This window comes from Diabrotica virgifera, chromosome 4, assembly GCF_917563875.1.
Source record: "Diabrotica virgifera virgifera chromosome 4, PGI_DIABVI_V3a".
Classification (NCBI taxonomy): Eukaryota; Metazoa; Arthropoda; class Insecta; order Coleoptera; family Chrysomelidae; genus Diabrotica; species Diabrotica virgifera.
Genome location: NC_065446.1, coordinates 112,151,914 through 112,171,750, shown reverse-complemented (window position 1 = coordinate 112,171,750; position 19,837 = coordinate 112,151,914). Strand labels below are relative to the sequence as shown.

Sequence of the window (19,837 nt, the reverse complement as noted above, 5' to 3'; positions counted from 1 at the left end):
CATTATTCTATTAAATAAACCTTTTAGCCAACTTATTCCTATTTCTCCTAATGCTTTCCACACTTCCACAGGAACATCATCTTGTCCAAATTTCTTTATTTATTTTTCGAAGTGCTAGAATAACTATTCATTGTTTGTTATATTGGTGATCATTGCTATTTATTATGTACTTTTTCCGTTATCCCAACTAGTTTCCTGGCAAGACCTGAAAGACTACTAATAAAAAGATATAACCAAAACATTTCTATAAAAAAATAATTATTATTGTTTATTATTTACTTCGAATAATATTTTAATCCTGATTGGTATAAGCAGCATTTTAAAATTCCCAATGATTAACCTGATCATCTGGTTTTCCAAGAACATATTTTTTAAATAAATGATACACAGGTGAGCCATAGCATGCAGTAAGTTGATAGTCTTCGGTAAAATAAGATCGTTAGTGATAATGAGGACTGTGAATTTGTTGATATGCATAATATGTGTTTATTTAAATATCGCAAATGGAAATTCCCAAGGTAAGTCAATTTTAAAAATTGTTTTATCATGTGTAAGTTGCTTTTTGTATGTTTTATAAAATAGTTATAATTTTTTCATTTATAAATCTCAGTATAATCTCAATAATAACTACAGTAGTTTAATTAACTACAATAATAGTATCTAAATATTTACATTCTTTTGTATCTTCTTCTTCTTCTTCTTATAATAGGCCCCTTGGCCTGTTCCTTACCGATTTTGAGCTTGTATTCGTAGCTGTGATGTTGACTGCCAGCTATCTCGCCACCTTTTAAAGGGCCTTAATATTGGTCTCCTGCCTGTTGGCTTCGAATCCCTGGCTATACGGGCTATTCTCTCGCTGTACATTCTCGTCACATGCTGATTCCACTCTCGTCGTCTCTGTCTTCCCCGCCGTACAATATCTTTTATGTTACAGAGGTCTCTTATTCTGTCGTTCGGTATTCTGTCTCTCAGTGTTTTCCCAGTTATTGACCTCAGCGTTCTCATTTCTGATGTTCTCAGTATCCTCTTGGTTTCTGCTGTGCCACATCTTGTTTCTATCGCGTACGTCATGATCGGTCTTACACATGATTTGTATATGCGTACTTTCCCTTCCAGCCTCATATCTTTGTTTCTCCAGATGACATCCCTCAGACATCCTGGCACGTAATTGGCTTTATTTGCTTGCTTTCGGACGCTCTCTTTAACATCTCCATAACTACATATTTCGATTCCCAGATATTGGAATCTCGAGACTTTTTCAATTAGTTCGTTTTTAATTACTAATTTGCATTTTATGGGTTCCCTTGACACTACCAGGGATTTTGTCTTGGCTGCTGATATGTTCATGTTGCAGTTCTTCGCCACTGTATTGAAAGTTTGTGCCATTCACCCGTGTTGAGCTGCCCCCCCCCCACTGGCAAAAATTAAAAAACAAATAGCCCTGATTTATGAGCTATTTATGAGCTTTCATATTCCGCAAACTAAAAATTTTGAGCTCGTTCCACTGAGCAGGAATTTAATATTTTAGCCTGAATCAGCCCCCCCCCACTGTTTAAAAATAGGAATATTAAATCGGTTTTTGCGGCAGAATTACGAGCTATTTATGAGCTCTTGAAATTATATAGTTTCAATTTTTGAGCTCATCCCCTTCACCCCCAAACAACCCTTTAATTGATTTAACTTAAGAGAAAAATGCTGAGAAAACTTAAAATATATCGTATTGCGGATATAATTCCTATAGCTTATATACTCTAAGAATAAACTATTAAATCACGTGCATTTCGATTATTGAGCTACAACCCCTTCGCAAAGAAACCACCCTATCTTCCCGGCTTAAGAGAAAGTTGTACTTAAAATATATTAAATTAATTATTTGGCGACTACATATCATTTAATAATTTAGAAGCTCCCAAATTACGCTCATTTAGATCAGTAACTTGCAATTTATTTTGTATAGTGCAGTCACTGAAGGTAAAAATCAACCATTACCTTCAATTTCGGTGAACATTCATCGATTTTCACGAAAAATGGTCAGTAGTTAGAGCATACCTCAAGAAACAAAGGTAACATGGCACCACCTTGCGCCTTTACCCTGAGGGTGGATACCGCCCCTTCTCGTGGGTGAAAATTATTTTATAAAAAATAACTGCACAAATCTATAAAAGAACAAATTATAAGCAAAATTTATTATATAAAGTTATTAAAATAACTCAATACTTTTTAAGTTATTAAACACCAAAAATTTTAATTATTCGTTAAAAAAATGCATGTTTTGAAGCGGATTTTCGTAAATCACTGAAAAACTGTAAGTTTTTACAAAAAAGTTAATAGTAGTTTAATTCGTATAGCTTATATTCTAAGAATAAACTCTTAAATCACGCGCATTTCGACTATTGAGCTACATCACCTTCGCAAGAAAACCATCCCATATTCCCGGCTTAAGAGAGAGTTGTACTTAAAAGAATTTAAATTAATTATTTGGCGACCACATATCGTTTAATAATATATGAGCTCGCAAAATATACGCATCTCAATTACTGAATTGCAATTTTCTTTCTATAGTGCAGTCACTGAAGGTAACAATCAACTATGACCTTCGATTTCGGTAAATCTCCATTTTCACGAAAATTAGTGAGCGGATAGGGGATACCTCAAGAAAGAAAATTAACAATACCAACTTAGCCGGGGGTATATGTCACCCCTTCTCTGGGGTGAAAATTACTTTATTAAAAATAACCCCACAAATCAAGAGAGGGACAAATTCTAAGCAAAATTTGTTATATAATTTTATTAAAATAAATCAATAATTTTTGAGTTATTAAAGATCAAATATTTTAATTTTTGTGAAAGAAAATGCATGCTTTATAGCGATTTTTCATAAATAAGTTAAAAACTGTAAGTTTTTACAATAAAGTTTTCATCACTAAAATTGAAGCTAATAAAAATATAATAAATTGCTGACTTGAAAAACCCTTTAATGTAAATTTAAAGTAAGTTATAGGTAATTAAATGTACAGTTTTTTCTGCGACTATTCAAATCTAAGGATTCAAGCTTAAATAACGGGAAAGAGATGCATTTTATAACACTCACTAAATCTTATACTAAATCTTAACACTTACTTAATACTTGTCAAAGTACTTAGAAATACCTATCAAATGAGCTCCAGAAAAAATTTGATAGCATCAAAATTTATACTCTAAAAATTTTTTCAAAAAAAAATAAATTTTTTTTAATCACTCTGTTAATTTTATGATAACAGGCACATCCAACTATTTGAAAGGTAATTTCAAGAGCTATAAAACTGTATTGCATTTAGGCCCGATACTTTATGTCTCGATTAACAGCCGGTTAGTTCACCGGGGTTTAATCGTGATCTCTTTATGTTCTCTTGCGTTGTAATAAATGCAATTATAAGTATTATTATTATTCTTATTTACAATCATAATAATACTTGTAATTGCATTTATTACCTAAAGAGGTCCCGATTAAACTCCGGTTAACTAACCGGCTGTCAACCGAGAAATAAAGTACCGGCTTAATCTTTTAAATACTTTATTTTTTAGGAGAATACGTTAAAGTGCTCCAGTTACATTGTTCTCGTAGTAAAATTTAGGCTTAAACGTTTCTATCTTCGTTATTTTGATTCATACATAAATCAAAAGACAAGTAAAATCTTTGCTAATAAAAAAAACTCAAATTTCGTTATCTATCACTTTTTACGTCAATCGTGTATTGTTGGAGTTATTATTTTAAATATGATCTAAAATAATCTATATTTGAAAGATTAAATGTTTTACAGTTTTATAGCTATATACTTTATAAGTTTAAATTTTGATGCTATCAACTTTTTTCTGGAGCTCATTTTTGATAGGTATTTCTAAGTACTTTGACAAGTATTTAGTACCTAAGTGTTATAAAATGTATCTCTTTCCCGTTATTTAAGCTTGCATCCTTAGATTTGAACAGTGGCAGAAAAAAATATACATTTAATTACCAATTACTTACTTTAAATTAACATAAAAGGGTTTTTCAAGTAATCAATTTATTATATTTTTTATTAGGTTCAATTTTAGTGATGAAAACTTTTTTGTAAAAACTTACACTTTTTGAGTTATTTATGAAAAATCGCTTTAAAACATGCATTTTCTTTCACAAAAATTAAAATATTTGATCTTTAATAACTCAAAAATTTTTGATTTATTTTAATAACATTATATAACAAATTTTGCTTAGAATTTGTCCCTCTCTCGATTTGTGGGGTTATTTTTAATAAAGTAATTTTCACCCCCGAGAAGGGGTGACATATACACCAGGCTAAAACCGCAAGTTGTTATTGTCAATTCGTGAAAATGAATGGAGATTTACCGAAATCGAAGGTCATAGTTGATTTTTACCTTCAGTGACTGCACTATAGAAACAAAAATGGCAATTCAATAATTGAGATGCGTATATTTTGCGAGCTCATTAATTATTAAACGATATGTAGTCGCCAAATAATTAATTTAAATTATTTTAAGTACAACTTTCTCTTAAGCCGGGTGTTATACATTTAGTAGTTAAGATCTAAGGCTACTAATATCTACCTTAGTTACTAATGTTTTTATGTTTCTAGATTAATATAATGTTGTCACTGTTATTAATTATAATTGAATAAATACTGTTAACATGTCCATTTCTTGTATATAATATTGGCGACGAGATTAGTAGAATGGACATTAAAAAGCTAAAAAAAGTACGAGCCTGTTTACGAGGCACTCTGACAAAAACTGAAAACTGTTTACATGAACGAGAAATCACAAACGAAGAAATTGAATCCAGATTACATACGTTAGACGAAACCATAAAGAAATTTCAAAATATACAATATGATATCGAACAAGAAACTGAAGACGCAGATATAGAACAAGAAACACAAGAAAGATTTGAATTTGAAGAAAAATATACAGTGATAAAGACCAAACTCCTAATTTTGCGAAAGAAAAATGGATCAAACGACCAAGATGTTTTATGTAGTAAGAAAATTCAAAACATAGACCATAAGATACAATTACCAAAAGTTAATTTTCAACCATTACAAGAAACAGAAACAATTAATAACTCATCACAGATGAGCAAAGTAAAATTTACTTTCTATTATCTACGATCTCTCCACAACTTTATGATACTTTACATAATCTTTGTTCTCCGGAGGATACAATAAATAAAAGCTTTGAAGAATTAATTAAACTACTTGATGACTTTATTGATCCTAAACCTAGTTTGTGGGCTCAACAACATAAATTTGTTACACATTTACAACGACAAAATGAAACTGTTGCAACATACGCTGCAGAACTCAAGAAACTTGCTTCTAACTGTGAATTTAAATGCCACAATTGTTGTAAGTCCACAATAGATGGATTTTTATCGTTACAGTTTATCAGAGGATTGCATGACAGCGAAATTCGAATAAAAATTCTGCAAGACAGAGAAATACACACATTCTCAAAATTAGTTCAGATAGCTACATCAATTGAAATGGGAAAAATAGAAAACAATAAAATATCTACAGACATACGTAATGAAATTGAAAAGGTAAACAAATTATCGACATCTGTAAAAAAAAAGATCCCTCAAAGATCATGTACTTACAAGAAAAAACATGATAATATAACATTAAAAGACTTAAGGGGAAAATGTTTCAGATGTGGACAACCAGATCATAGGTCCAACGAATGTTGGGCCATTAAAAGAACTTGCCACAAATGTCAAATAGAGGGACACCTAGCAAACGTTTGTTTAAAAAGAAACAATGCACTCCAGATTAATGATTGTACCAGTAATACAAGTGAAGAGTCTATCGGCGAAATAAACCTTGTTAAGGATGAACGATCTGAAAAATATACAATTACAATCAGTATTGAAAATAGGCCAGTTACTATGGAATTTGATACAGGGGCTACACTGTCTCTTATATCACTAAAATTGTACAAACAACTGAACATTCCAAAGAAAATTTTTAAAACAGACTTAATATTAAGAACTTACACAGGAGAAGTAATCAAACCTACTGGAGTTGCTTATGTTAAATGTAACTACAAAAATCAAACCTTCTTCAGCAAATTATACATTATAGCTAAGGACGTTGATCCTTTATGCGGACGTAACTGGATGAAAGAAATAAATATTGAATTGGCAGATGTACGAAGACTACAAACTGTTGAAATACCCAAATTAGACCAACTTCTTGAAGAATTTGCAACATCAGTATTTAGGTCAGACCTAGGAAAAATACCAAATTTCAAAGCTCGTTTAAACTTACAGGAAAATACACAACCAATTTTCATTAAGTCTAGAAGAATTCCATACGCTTTAAAATCGAAAGTAGAAGCAGAAATAGAACGGCTAAGTTCTGAAGGTATTATAACAAAAATCGACCATAGTAATTGGGGTACACCCATTGTACCTATTGTTAAACCTAATGGGAGTATCAGACTATGTGCCGATTACAAAATAACTTTAAATAGAGTTATTAAAGACGAAAAATACCCGATACCTATCATAGAAGATATTTTTGCCAAAATGAATGGGGGTAAATTATTTTGCACATTAGATATTAAACAAGCTTACCTTAATATGGAGATGGACGAAGACAGCGCCCAAATACAAACTTTAAGCACTCATATGGGAACATACAAAGTAAACAGACTGATGTTTGGTGTAAAAGTAGCTCCCAGTTTATGGCAAAGATTCATGGATAACTTACTTAAAGGTTTAGAAGGCGTACAATGTTTTTTTGATGATATAATAATTCAAGGATCAACAGAAGACCAGCTATTACTAAGATTAAGAGAGGTACTTACCAAGTTAAAAGAAAATAACCTACGGGTGAATAAAGAAAAATGTCAATTTTTTAAAAAGAACATAAACTATTTAGGACATAAAATTGATAAAGATGGGCTCCATAAGAACAAAGACAAAATTAAAGCTATAATAGGTATGGAACGGCCTTCTAATATAAACGAATTGCGAACTTTTCTGGGTATGGCTAATTACTACAACAAATTTATTGCTAATCTTGCATCTATATCAAATCCTCTAAATCAACTCTTGAAGAAAGATAACAAGTTACCTGGACTGTGAAATGCGAAGAAAGTTTTAACAGAATTAAAACGGAAATGGCAAGTGAAAACGTATTAACACATTTCGACCAGAGAAAACCTCTAATCATGGCCACGGATGCTTCACCAACAGGACTTGGAGCAGTCCTTTCACACATAGTTGAAGACGGCTCAGAAAGACCGATAGCTTTTGCGTCAAGAACCTTAACCAATGCCGAAAAGAAATACAGTCAGATTGATAAGGAAGCGACTGCGATATACTGGGGTATAAAGAAATTTTTTCATTTTTGCTATGGGCGAAAATTTACTCTGATTACTGACCACAAACCGTTAACATCAATCTTTCATCCCCACCATAATCTACCAGAACTGAGTACAATGAGACTTTTTCATTATGCTCATTTTTTATCTGGATTTGATTATGATATACAGTACAGAACAAGCACAAAAAATGCTAACGCAGACTTCTTGTCGCGGTTTCCTGTTGAGAACACAAATACATATGAAGTAGATCAACATGGCTTATACCAAATACAACAAATTCAGATATTAGAAATTAGCCCAGATATAATCGCTAAGGAGACAGAAAATGATATCGAATTACAGAAAATAATTAAAGCACTAAGAACAGGTCAATCTCTGAAACAATATGGATACAAAGACAATGAATTTACTTTACAAGATGACTGTATTTTAAGAGGAACAAGGGTCGTAATACCACATAAATTTCGTAAATTTATTCCTAACGAACTGTACGCGGGACATATTGGTATATTAAAGATGAAACAACTAGCACGCAGTCATGTCTACTGGAAAAATATTGATAAAGGTATTGAAGAAAAAGTAAAATCATGTAGATCATGCCGTTTAGAACAAAATGAACCAGCAAAGACACATTTACATCACTGGGAAGAGCCCACAGGTCCCTGGCAAAGAATCCATATTGACTTCGCTGGACCAATTTCTGGTTCTCAACTATTCATTGTGGTAGATGCATATACAAAATGGGTGGAAATTATATCTACAAAGGTAACAACTAGCTCGTGGTGTATACAAACGCTAAGACAAATATTTGCCACGTTCGGAAATCCATATGTGCTGGTATCTGACAACGGCCGACAATTTGTTTCAGCAGAATTTAACAAATTTCTATCCAATTGCGGTATCACCCATAGAACTATTGCTCCATATCACCCAGCAACGAACGGTCAAGCAGAACGATTTGTACAAACTATAAAAAGGACCCTGCGCAGCTTAGCGGGGGAGAGCAATAGCTTAACTGATAAACTATTTAAAGTACGAACACGTTTACGTCGTACACCAGGTGTTAACGGTTTCACCCCGTATGAGCTTATGTTCGGACGAGAAATTAGAACGGATCTTCATGCAATGTTAAGAAAACCTTGCAAACACACAACTTCCTTTCCATCAGACAGGCCTACACCTGGTAGGGAATTTGCCTTGGGAGACAGAGTTCAGGCTAGAAAGTACTGCAGTGATCAACGATGGGTATTTGGAAAGGTAATCAGACGCATAGGTTACTTACATTATGAAATACGAACAGATGATGGTCTACTTTGGAAACGTCACTTAGATCAGCTGCTGCCAGCACCTCTACTCTTGTAGTTGGGAATTGGGGCGGAGGACTGTTATATATTTAGTAGTTAAGATCTAAGGCTACTAATATCTACCTTAGTTACTAATGTTTTTATGTTTCTAGATTAATATAATGTTGTCACTGTCATTAATTATAATTGAATAAATACTGTTAACATGTCCATTTCTTGTATATAATACCGGGAATATGGGATGGTTTTCTTGCGAAGGGGTTGCAGCTCTATAATCGAAAGGTGCGAGATTTAAGAGTTTATTCTTAGAATATAAGCTATACGAATTCAACTACTATTAACTTTTTTGTAAAAACTTACAGTTTTTCAGTGATTTAGGAAAAACCGCTTCAAAACATGCATTTTTTTCACGAATAATTAAAATCTTTGATATTTAATAACTTAAAAGTATTGACTTATTTTTAATAACTTTATATAATAAATTTTAAATAGCCCTAGGCCTCCAAGGCCTGTAGAGCATGTTAAATAAAAAAAAATAAATTTTGCTTTTAATTTGTTCTTTTATTGATTTGTGCAGTTATATTTTATAAAATAATATTCACCCCTGAGAAGGGGCGGTATCCACCCTCAGGGTAAAGGCACAAGGTGGTACCATATCACCTTTGTTTCTTGACGTATCCTATAACCACTGACCAATTTTCGTGAAGATCGATGAAGGTTCACCGAAATTGAAGGTAATCGTTGATTTTTACCTTCAGTGACTGCACTATACAAAATAAATTGTAATTTACTGATTTAAATGCGCGTAATTTGGAAGCCTATAAATTATTAAATGATATGTAGTCGCCAAATAATTAATTTAATGCATTTTAAGTACAACTTTCTCTTAAGCCGGGAAGATAGGGTGGTTTTCTTGCGAAGGGGTTGTAGCTCAATAATCGAAATGCACGTGATTTAACAGTTTATTCTTAGAGTATATAAGCTATAGGAATTATATCCGCAACACGATATATTTTAAGTTTTCTCAGCATTTTTCTCTTAAGTTAAATCAATTAAAGGGTTGTTTGGGGATGAAGGGCATGAGCTCAAAAATCGAAACTATGTAATTTCAAGAGCTCATTAATAGCTCGTAATTCTTCCGCAAAAACCGATTCAATATTCCTATTTTTAAGTAGTGTGGGGCTGACTCAGCCGCCCCCCACTAAAGTATTAAATTCCTGCTCAGTGGAACGAGCTCAAAATTTTTAGTTTGCGGAATATGAAAGCTCATAAATAGCTAATAAATCAGGGCTTTTTGTTTTTTTATTTTTGAAAGTGGGGGGGGCAGCTCAACACGGGTGAGCCATTTGCTGTAGGTTATCCTCGTTATCGGAGATTAAGATTGCGTCGTCAGCATAACAGAGGATTTTTATTTGCTTTTCTGCCATCTTATATCATTTTCCAGTACTAGTATGGTATAGTTAGACCCAAACCCAGACATCCAAAGTGAAAGTTATCCTCCAACACCAAATTGTTCTATATGGTCCACATAATGTTCAGAAAAAAGTCACACCATTTTGAGCGTCGGGTTTGGGGGGGAGAGGGGGGAGAAATCTGCAAATTCGTAGTTTTTTACGTTTTTCGTCAATATTTCTAAAACTAGGCGGTTTAGCATGAACAACCCTCTACACAAAATTGTTCTACATTAAATTTGAAATAAAAAAGGTCCTATGCATAACCCTTCTAAAATGAACGGTTCCAAAGTTACGGAGGTAGTATAGTATAATTGGTCCAAAAAAAGGCCTAACTCAGACATCCAAAGTAAAAGTTTTCCTTCAACACCAAATTGTTCTATATGGTCCACATATTGTTCAGTAAAAAGTTACACCATTTTGAGCGTACGGTTTGGGGGGGAGATGGGGGAAAAGTCAGTAAATTAGTAGTTTTTTTAAGTGTTTCGTCAATATTTCTAAAACTATGCTTTAGCGTAATTAATGTTCTATAGAAAAATATTTTACATAAAATTTAAAACAAGAAAGGTTCTATACATAATTGTTATAAAATCAACGGTTCCAGAGTTACGGAGGGTGAAAAGTGGAGGTTTTCGATACTTTTTATATTTACCGATTTCTCCCCCCTCTCCCCCCAAACCCGACGCTCAAAATGGTGTGACTTTTTCTGAACATTATGTGGACCATACAGAACAATTTGGTGTTGGAGGATAACTTTCACTTTGGATGTCTGGGTTTTTGGTATAGTTATATCATAAATATTGCCGAAAAAATATAAAAAGTATCGAACGCCTCGATTTTCACCCTCCGTAACTCTGGAACCGTTGACTTTATAACAATTATGTATAGAACATTTTTTGTTTTAAATTTCATGTAGAACATTTTTTTATATAACATTGTTTACGCTAAAGCATAGTTTTAGAAACATTGACGAAAAACTTAAAAAAAACTACTAATTTACCGGCTTCTCTCCCATCTCCCTCCCAAACCGGACGCTCAGAATGGTGTAACTTTTAATGAACAATATGTGGAACATATAGAACATTTTGTTGTTGGACGAAAACTTTTACTTTGGATGTTTGGGTTAGGACTTTTTTTGGACCAGTTATACTATACCTACTACCTCCGTAACTTTGGAACCATTCATTTTAGAACGATTATGCATAGGGCCTTTTTTATTTCAAATTTAATGTAGAACAATTTTGTATAGAGGTTTGTTCATGCTAAACCGCATACTTTTAGAAATATTGGCGAGAAACTTAAAAAACTACGAAATTACCGATTTCTCCCCCCTCTCCCCCCCCAAACCCGATGCTCAAAATGGTGTGACTTTTTTCTGGACATTGTGTGGACTATATAGAACAATTTGGTGTTGAAGGATAACTTTCACTTTGGATGTCTGGGTTATGCCATCTTTTGGATCAACTATACTATACTATACCTATTTGTATCAAATACCTTTAATATTTCTTATAGTCGTTCTTATATTTTTTAACACCTATAAGGAGAAGCGAAAATAAATTATGTATGTATGAAGTTTGTAGACCTAGCAGAAGCAGAGTTGTAGCTCATAAAAAGTAGGTTCTTATAAGGGGTGGCTTACACCGCCCAAGTAAAAGCAACCTTTGGCTCAAGTCCAAAAGTCAAGTACATATTATAGGGTAAGAGGAATCTAAATCTAAATTTTCAGTAGAAATTGCACAAGAGTTCTAAAATTATTGAATTTTTCCCGAGTGACACTTTGACAGTTTTTAATTTCACGAGCCGTAGGCGAGTGAAATTATGTCAAAGTGTCACGAGGGCAAAAATTCTATATTAATTTTAGAGTTCGAGTGCAATTTGTTGCGATTATTTCATGAATAAAACTATTCAAAACCAAAATTTTATTGTAATTTATTGATGTAAGTACAAATTAGTACAATTAAACACAAAGTTTTTATAAATATTTGACGATTGAAAGTCATCACTTTTATAATTTTTAAAACATTAATTGTCATTAATATCACTGAATGTATTTTTTCGTAGCAACGAAGGGCATCTAATATACTTAACGGCGGGCAATTATCAAAAATTATCGATTTAATTCAGATTTCTGTAGCTTTCTATTGGTCAGAATCTCCTATGAATGAAATAATCAAGCAAATCTGTCGTAACGAGGAAAATTACACTCCAAAACGGTCATTTGGTGGCCTAATACGTTATTCCATATAAATATGTATATTAATAAATAAACTGCTCGTCAAAAGTTAGGGATATAGAATATTATACTGATTTTCATAGTTGATTTTTTGGCGAATAGACGGATTCCGCTATTTTTTTCCATTTTAGATTTTTCTTTAGTATTTACACAGTTGTGCAAAGGTTTACTCAAACTTATGTTTTATACTTATACCGGGTGGAAGAAAAGAAATGTTTTTCTTATGTTAAGTTTGCGCCACCTTGTAGGGAGAACGAGGTACAAAATGTGAGTATACATCAGAACCATATTGTAGTCTTACGTTTTGTGAACATGTTTTTGATTGAATGTCCCTGATATCTTAAGAAACAAAAAAATAGACGGTTTTTTAATTTAACAGGTGTTTTAACCGAAACAAAATTTGAGACACCTTGTAGGGAGAAAAAAGCACAAAGGTGAGTATACCTCGATATTTTGTTGTAGTTTCCTATTTTGTGAATATTTAATTTTTTTAATTTCTCTGATATCTTTAATAACAAATAAACTAGACGGTATTACTCTTTAATATGTGTTTCTATGTTTCACATGTGTGATGTGGCGCAAGTCGTCAGTTAAAACATATTATTAAAGAATAATGCCGTCTACAGAGAAATTAAAAAAAATGAAATATTCAGAAAATATGAGATTACAACATACTATTGAGATATAATCACCTTTGTGCCCTTTTCTCAATACAAGGTGTCTCAAACTTTTGTTTCGGTTAAAACATATGTTAAGTTACAAAACCCTCTATTTGCTTTGTTCCTAAAGATATCACGGGCATTCAAAAAGCAAAATGTTCACAAAACATAAGACTGCAATAAAATTTCGATGTATGCTCACATTTGTACCTCGTCCTCCCTACAGGGCATCTCAAACTTAACATAAGAAAAACATTTCTTTTCTTCCACCCGGTATAAGTACAAAAAAAGGTTGAATAAACCTTTGCATAACTGTGTAAATACTAAAGAAAAATCTAAAATAATAAAAAAATTAGCGAAATCCGTTAAACTGTTTACGAAAAAATCTACTATGCAAATTCAGCAGAATTTTCTATATCCCTAACTTTTGACGAGCAGTTTATATCAACAACAAACTGAGAAGCAGAATTCACCATTATAATAATAAAAATTAAAATGGTAAATGGATATTTACACCTGAAACGTTTGCTTGTTGGAAGTTCTTTCTGGTACATCCTTAATCTGCGACTTTTACAATTTGTGACGAATATAGAAAACCAAAATGTCTCTACTATCTGCAGTCACATTCCGTTTTCATTCGTCTATGAAAAGGACAGAAAGAAAATTCCTAGTACTCAAATCGGAGTAAATATAGAAAAGTAAAAGATGGTTTTTACTTGTTTTTAATTCAGAGGAATGCACATTGTCTGGACAGCTTTTTCTGCCTTAAAGGCTTCCTCGGCAGAGCAGCATTCACACTAGGGTGCATCGAAAAAGGGGAAAAATTTTTTTTTGCGATGGAAAAGTAATACCTCACAAAAGTTGCCCAAGCAACTGTTAAGTATTTTGGTAAATTTTTTTCGAAATTGGAAAATATCTTCTGCCCCCAAGACAGTTAAAAGTTTTGAAAAAATGTTAACAGACGAAAAAAAATTTATTTTGAAACGAAAATGTAATATCTCACAAAAGTTGCGTAACACACTATTTAGTATTTTAGTAAAATTGCGTTGAAATAAAAAAATATTTTCTGCCCCCCACGGCAACTAAAAATTAGAAAAAATACATTAATATGCGAATTTCTTTTGTAAAGGAAATGTAATACCTTATAGAACTTGAATAAATAAATTCGGTTTAAATTGGAAAATATTTTCTGGTTTCACAATGCAATTAAAAATTTTACTCAAGAAAAGTATACTAAAATATTCTTTTTATAACAAAATAGCCTAACTTATCCGTCTCCCTGACGTCACCCCAGTTTTTTAATACTAAAATAAATATAAAGCAAAGTACAAAATTAGGTATATAAATATTACAAAAAAATATGGTAAAAGAAACGAATTCGAGAATGTCTTCCAATTTCGCATTTAAGTGAGGCATAGTTTTTCCGGAATCACTTCGAGTTTTTATAAATCCATCTCTCGAATACGCTCCACAAACTGCTAGAGAAGCTTGTATCACAAGCTTTACACATCGTTATATTGTTTGTGGCAGTGATATTTCTCAATCTCAATATTAAAAGGGTCTAAGTTAGGATTCTTAATAAAATCTCGCAGATTGTCACTCGAAAATCTAGAGAATATGAATATAGGTGGTTCTGTAAGGTGATATTCTTGTTAGTTAATTAACTCAAAGTAGTCGTTTGAATCAAAATTTTTATAGGAAAAAGTTTGAAGACCCTCACATTGTTTGATTTGGTCACTGGCAAACTTCTTTTGATGTCCAAGGGGTAGATCATTTGAATGTCGCAGACATACAAACCACTGAAGCGGTTTTTTAAGATGTTCTCCTAACAGCCGTGTTACATCACCCTTAACGCCAGTATTTACGACTGTTTCGTCACATTCAATAGCTGCACTTGATACTTTCTGATATACCAAGCAGCGGATACCCATATCCGAAATATTTGCACCCTGCCTCATGCACAATTGTTATGTGTTCTTCCACGATCGATTGATCATAAAACTTGGTACTGTTTTTTACTTGAACTAAAGTTTTGTCTTTGCGTCGGTAACTTTCTTCTTGTACCTTTGTTCTCTCTGATTATATTTGTTTTTGTTTTTCCTATCAATCGAGCTAATTACCATTTTTCTGGGAGCTCTTTGATTTAATATAAATTCGCGCTCATCCAGAGGCACTTTTTGAGATTTGCTACAAAGACAATTAATCAGAGTGTCATATTTGCATGCTGCAAGATCGAAACGTGTAGTTTTACTTGTGTTCTTAAAGCATTGAATTTTATTTCTGTAAAATTCACTGTTTTGCCTGTTCTTAAATGGTTTCATAAGTTTCATATTTATATTTGTCATGATAGGCTTTTAAAAGCTGAATAATTCTTGTATGTTAAATTATTCGAATTAAAGCTTTTTCCATATTTCCTTCAATTTAATTGCAACATGTTCGGCAATACCAGAAAATTCTGGCTCTTTCTTGCTGAGTTTTTATCCTCTTGCAACCACAAAACTTCATCGCTTGTTTGTATTTTGGTAAAACATGTTTAAGGTATATTTGGTGGTTGCCCAAAAATGGGGCGGTCCACAGCACATCTTGATTTTATTACCCATGATCCTGGTTTATCTATTTTAAAAATCTTTAATTTACAAACAACAATAATAACAAAGTAACGCACCGCACCAAACATAAGCGAAAATTACACGCACGGACTCACGAAGCGGGATATTTCAAAGAGGTTGGGGAGACTGAAAAAAACAAATAAAAATTTAAATATTGTTTAAATTTCTAATTGACAACATTTTAAGTTTTCTTTAATTGATCTTAGATCGAGTTAGCACATATTTTATTCCAAATAATATAAATTTAAAATTCCATAAAAATCAGATATTTAATAAAATTCAAGATCGTTGGGGGGGAAGGGGGTTGGGGAGCGAGCAGAAAATTGGCTCAGAAAAAAAAAAAAAGAATGTGTGTGTACTTTGTACGCACGTAAGAAGTTATACTTCTATTATATGATTATATGATTATAAACGAAATTAATATACTTTTTATTTATATTTTATTTAAATATTAAACTAATTTATACTTACTACTTCCCAAACATTTTTATTAAAACAGTGCCAAAAATTAAAATAATAAAAGAATAAAACACACACAAACACATTAAAAATGCCACAAATGATTTCTGAACATTAATTGTCGGAAAAATTTTTAACTAAATACGTATTTTCTGAAAATAAAATTATATAATAAATATACTTACAATCATAAAATGTATAAAAAAAATAAAAAAATAAAAGTTTCTATTGGGATTCGAACCAACTTACCACGCGGCTGGTATTTGCGTTGTATTGGGGTTCACTCGCATTAAAACTTCGCCACAGAGACAGTTTCTCATGATGTGCGAAGATCGACTAACTAAACGGATTAAACTTTTGACATTTTTAACTTATGTAAATCAAATTATTTTGATTTTGAATTGAAATGATTTAGAATTGAAAAAATACAACAAAACATAGAGTAAGAAAACAATCTTTTAGGTGAATATTGATAGAAATTTTGATGGTAATCAAATTATGTAAATAAAAGTATTAAATACTACTTATGTATTTTGGTAGGTTCAAATAGGTAGGTATCGGAGCCCGTATAACGACTAATAAATTTCGCAATCACTTGCATCGTGCAAAGTGGCTATGTTCAAATATCATAACAAAATTTGATCAACTATTTATAAAACACTTACCAGTTACCAGTGTAAGATTCTTTAGCTTTGAATAAGCGAGATCTGCGGCACTCATACTAGTCACAGTTTGATGGGCTTTCACATTGGCATGCAACAATCATCTCTTCTATGTAAATAAGTCCAAAAATATAATATGAAAACTATTTAAAAAGGCAGTATAACCATTAACTAACTTTTTGTTTGTTGTTTCTCTTGCTACAAATTTTAAAATGCAACAACCATACATTATAACCAAACCACAGTCCCACAGCTGTGCCACAGCTGCCATATTGAATAATTTTTGTCATGTCATTTGAACATCCAATCAGAACAAAGTTATAATGCGCATGCGCCGGGTCGCTATGTTTTACCATATAAAAATTCACCGTCATTACGCCCGTAAAGAAGTATAACTCCAATAAAAATACTAATATGCAGAAAAATAACACTAGCAACTTTTTCACGCTATTAGATATAACATTTCCAACTTTTATTTTTCGATGCACCCTAATACACACCTCTGAAGCGAAAACCAGCTAGAACATCTTTTTATGTAGTGGAAATCACAGATGCAGAATTCACTATTATAATAATAAAAATTAAAATGGTAAATAGTTATTTCAATCTGAAACTTTTCTTGTTGGAAGTTCTTTCTGATACATCCTTAATCTGCGACTTTTACAATTTATAAGACAGCAAGCGACAAATATAGAAAACAAAAAGGGCTCCACTATATGCAGTCATATTCCGTTTTCATTCGTCTAGGGAAAGGACCGAAAGAAACTTCCTAGTACTCAAATCTGAGTAAAAATAGAAAAGTAAAAGATGGTTTTTGCTTGTTTTCGAGTCAGAAACAGCTGTCCAGGGATTGTGCATCCCTCTGAATCGAAAACAAGCAAAAACCATCTTTTACTTTTCTATCTTTGCTCAGATTTCAGTACAAGGAAGTTTCTTTCTGTCCTTTTCCTACGCGAATGAAAAGGGAATGTGACTGCATATAGTAGATTCCTTTTTGTTTTCTATATTCGTCGTCTGCTGTCTTATAAATTTTAAAAGTCGCAGATTAGGGATGTACCAGGAAGAACTTCCAACAAGAATAGTTTCAGATTTAAATTAGTATTTACCATTTTACTTTTTATTATAATAATGGTAAATTCTGCATCTGAGAATTTTCAGTGTGTTTAAGAGATATCGCTGAATGGCGTCCCAATGGCGATTTCAGTAATTTTTGAAATTTCCCTTAAATAGATGGGCTAGCTGGTTTTTGCTTCAGAGGAAGCCCATAAGGCAGAAACAGCTATCCAGAGATTGTGGATTTCTCTGAATCGATAACAAGCAAACACCATCTTTAACTTTACTAATAAATATATATTTTATTTATTTTAGATTCATCTCCAGGGGCTAAAGCTAACGAAAGTAAGTATACATAACTTAAAAAAACCTTTTTATCATAATACTTTCTATTTTCAGTGTGTAAAATCTACACAGAGAATGCCAAGAAGAATAATAATTGTCCTATTCCACTTTTTACCCCCTTAATATCTCGTGGCCAATTAGCAGAAATAGGAGAATTTCCTCATATGGTAAATACATTATTTATAGACCTGTTTATCGTGTATATTTTTGGAAATGAATGTATGTGTGGTAAATGATATATTCCCAAAAAATATGTTAAGAGAATAAATAGTACTCGGTATTTCATCTTTTTTCATCAATTTATCAATTCAAGTTTAATTTTCCATTAAAATTACTATTTACGTTATTTATTTCTGTAAAACACATTTAAGATTAAAAAATGAAGTTTTCGGTCCTAATAGCATTATTAATAATATTTAGAAAATATTAAAATATTACTAAAAGATTTTTAAATTGAAAACTTATTGGTCCATTTCCTTGGTAACACCTCCAAGGCTTCTAAAATTTTCAAGTCAAATGGATGCTGAAGCGAAGAAGACAAGAGGGAATTAAGAAAACTTACAATTCACGATCCCGTCTGTTCGGCTGGTAAATTCCAACAGAAAATGGACCTAGTTACTCGGAGGAGTAAAGACCAATATAAAAATAAAATAAAAATTTTATTTTTAATTCAGCTGCAATGCGAAGGCAAAACAATCTTACTTTTCAATTAGAATACGGAGCGCAGTCCAGTCCTCTGAATCGCGATTTTCAGATTTGGAGAACAAGCCTACGTTCTCTCCGATGATCCGATGAGTCTCCAATAAGAGCCGAAAATCGCGATTCAGATGACTGGACTGCGCTCCGTATTCTAATTGAAAAGTAAGATTATTTTGCCTTCGCATTGCAGCTGAATTAAAAATAAAATTTTTATTTTATTTTCACATTTAAAATTCTTACAATATTTTCATTTTAGTAAGAGTACTATTTTCGGCATTCTTACCTTTCGTAATCGTCATATTCTCAGTGCTTTGGTTACCGTTGTTGTTTTTGGTTCATTATATAGTTATTTAAATTTATTTTAAAACTCCTTCTCCACTGACCATCTATTTTCACACCTCCATATATTGATCTTTGTATTTTCCTCTTACATCTTTCTGAAAGGTATTTTTCCGATTTTTTTAAGCACCTATGTTTCGCATGCCTATGTAGCTGATAACTGTTTTATAGATTAAATTTTTTTTCTTGGGCCATATTTTGGATTTCATTACTGATTGCAATGCTTAACAATTTTTGTTTTCTTATATTATTTTGCCTTTATCTTCCCTTTTCCATGTATTTTTGCTCTAATTTTGTTCCCAGCTAATTAAATTCTGAACCTCTGTTCAACAGGCATGTGTTTTGTTCCTTCTATCATAAATGTGAAATTATCTTACTTTTTATATATTTTCCCCAGTACCGTGTATTTTGTCTTTTCCTTATCCATTTCTTCTTGTTTTATGTTTATAGCACGCAGTCTGGATCTCTTTTAGCAGAAATATTTGGTCTTTTGGTCAACCTAATGTTTCTAAATCCTGCCTGATACTCGCCCAATATCTTTTCTATTTAGCTTTTTCCTTATAATTTTTATCGAGAATTTGTAGACTGCTTCTACCAAATCGATGCTTCTATAGTTTTCACATTTCATTTTGTCCCCTTTTTTTGTTTACTGAGCA

At 32.2% G+C, this 19,837-nt stretch overlaps 1 protein-coding gene across 1 annotated transcript in view; it reads left to right on the top strand.

Moving 5' to 3' along the window:
- The first annotated feature begins 384 nt into the window (after positions 1 to 384).
- LOC114334285 (serine protease snake) overlaps positions 385 to 19,837 on the top strand; it is a 39,540-nt gene continuing 20,087 nt past the window's right edge. The window contains exons 1-3 of the mRNA XM_028284326.2: positions 385 to 518; positions 18,114 to 18,143; positions 18,198 to 18,310. Coding sequence (XP_028140127.1) covers positions 449 to 518; positions 18,114 to 18,143; positions 18,198 to 18,310 — 213 coding nt within the window. The 5' untranslated portion in view covers positions 385 to 448. The remainder of the gene's footprint in view (positions 519 to 18,113; positions 18,144 to 18,197; positions 18,311 to 19,837) is intronic.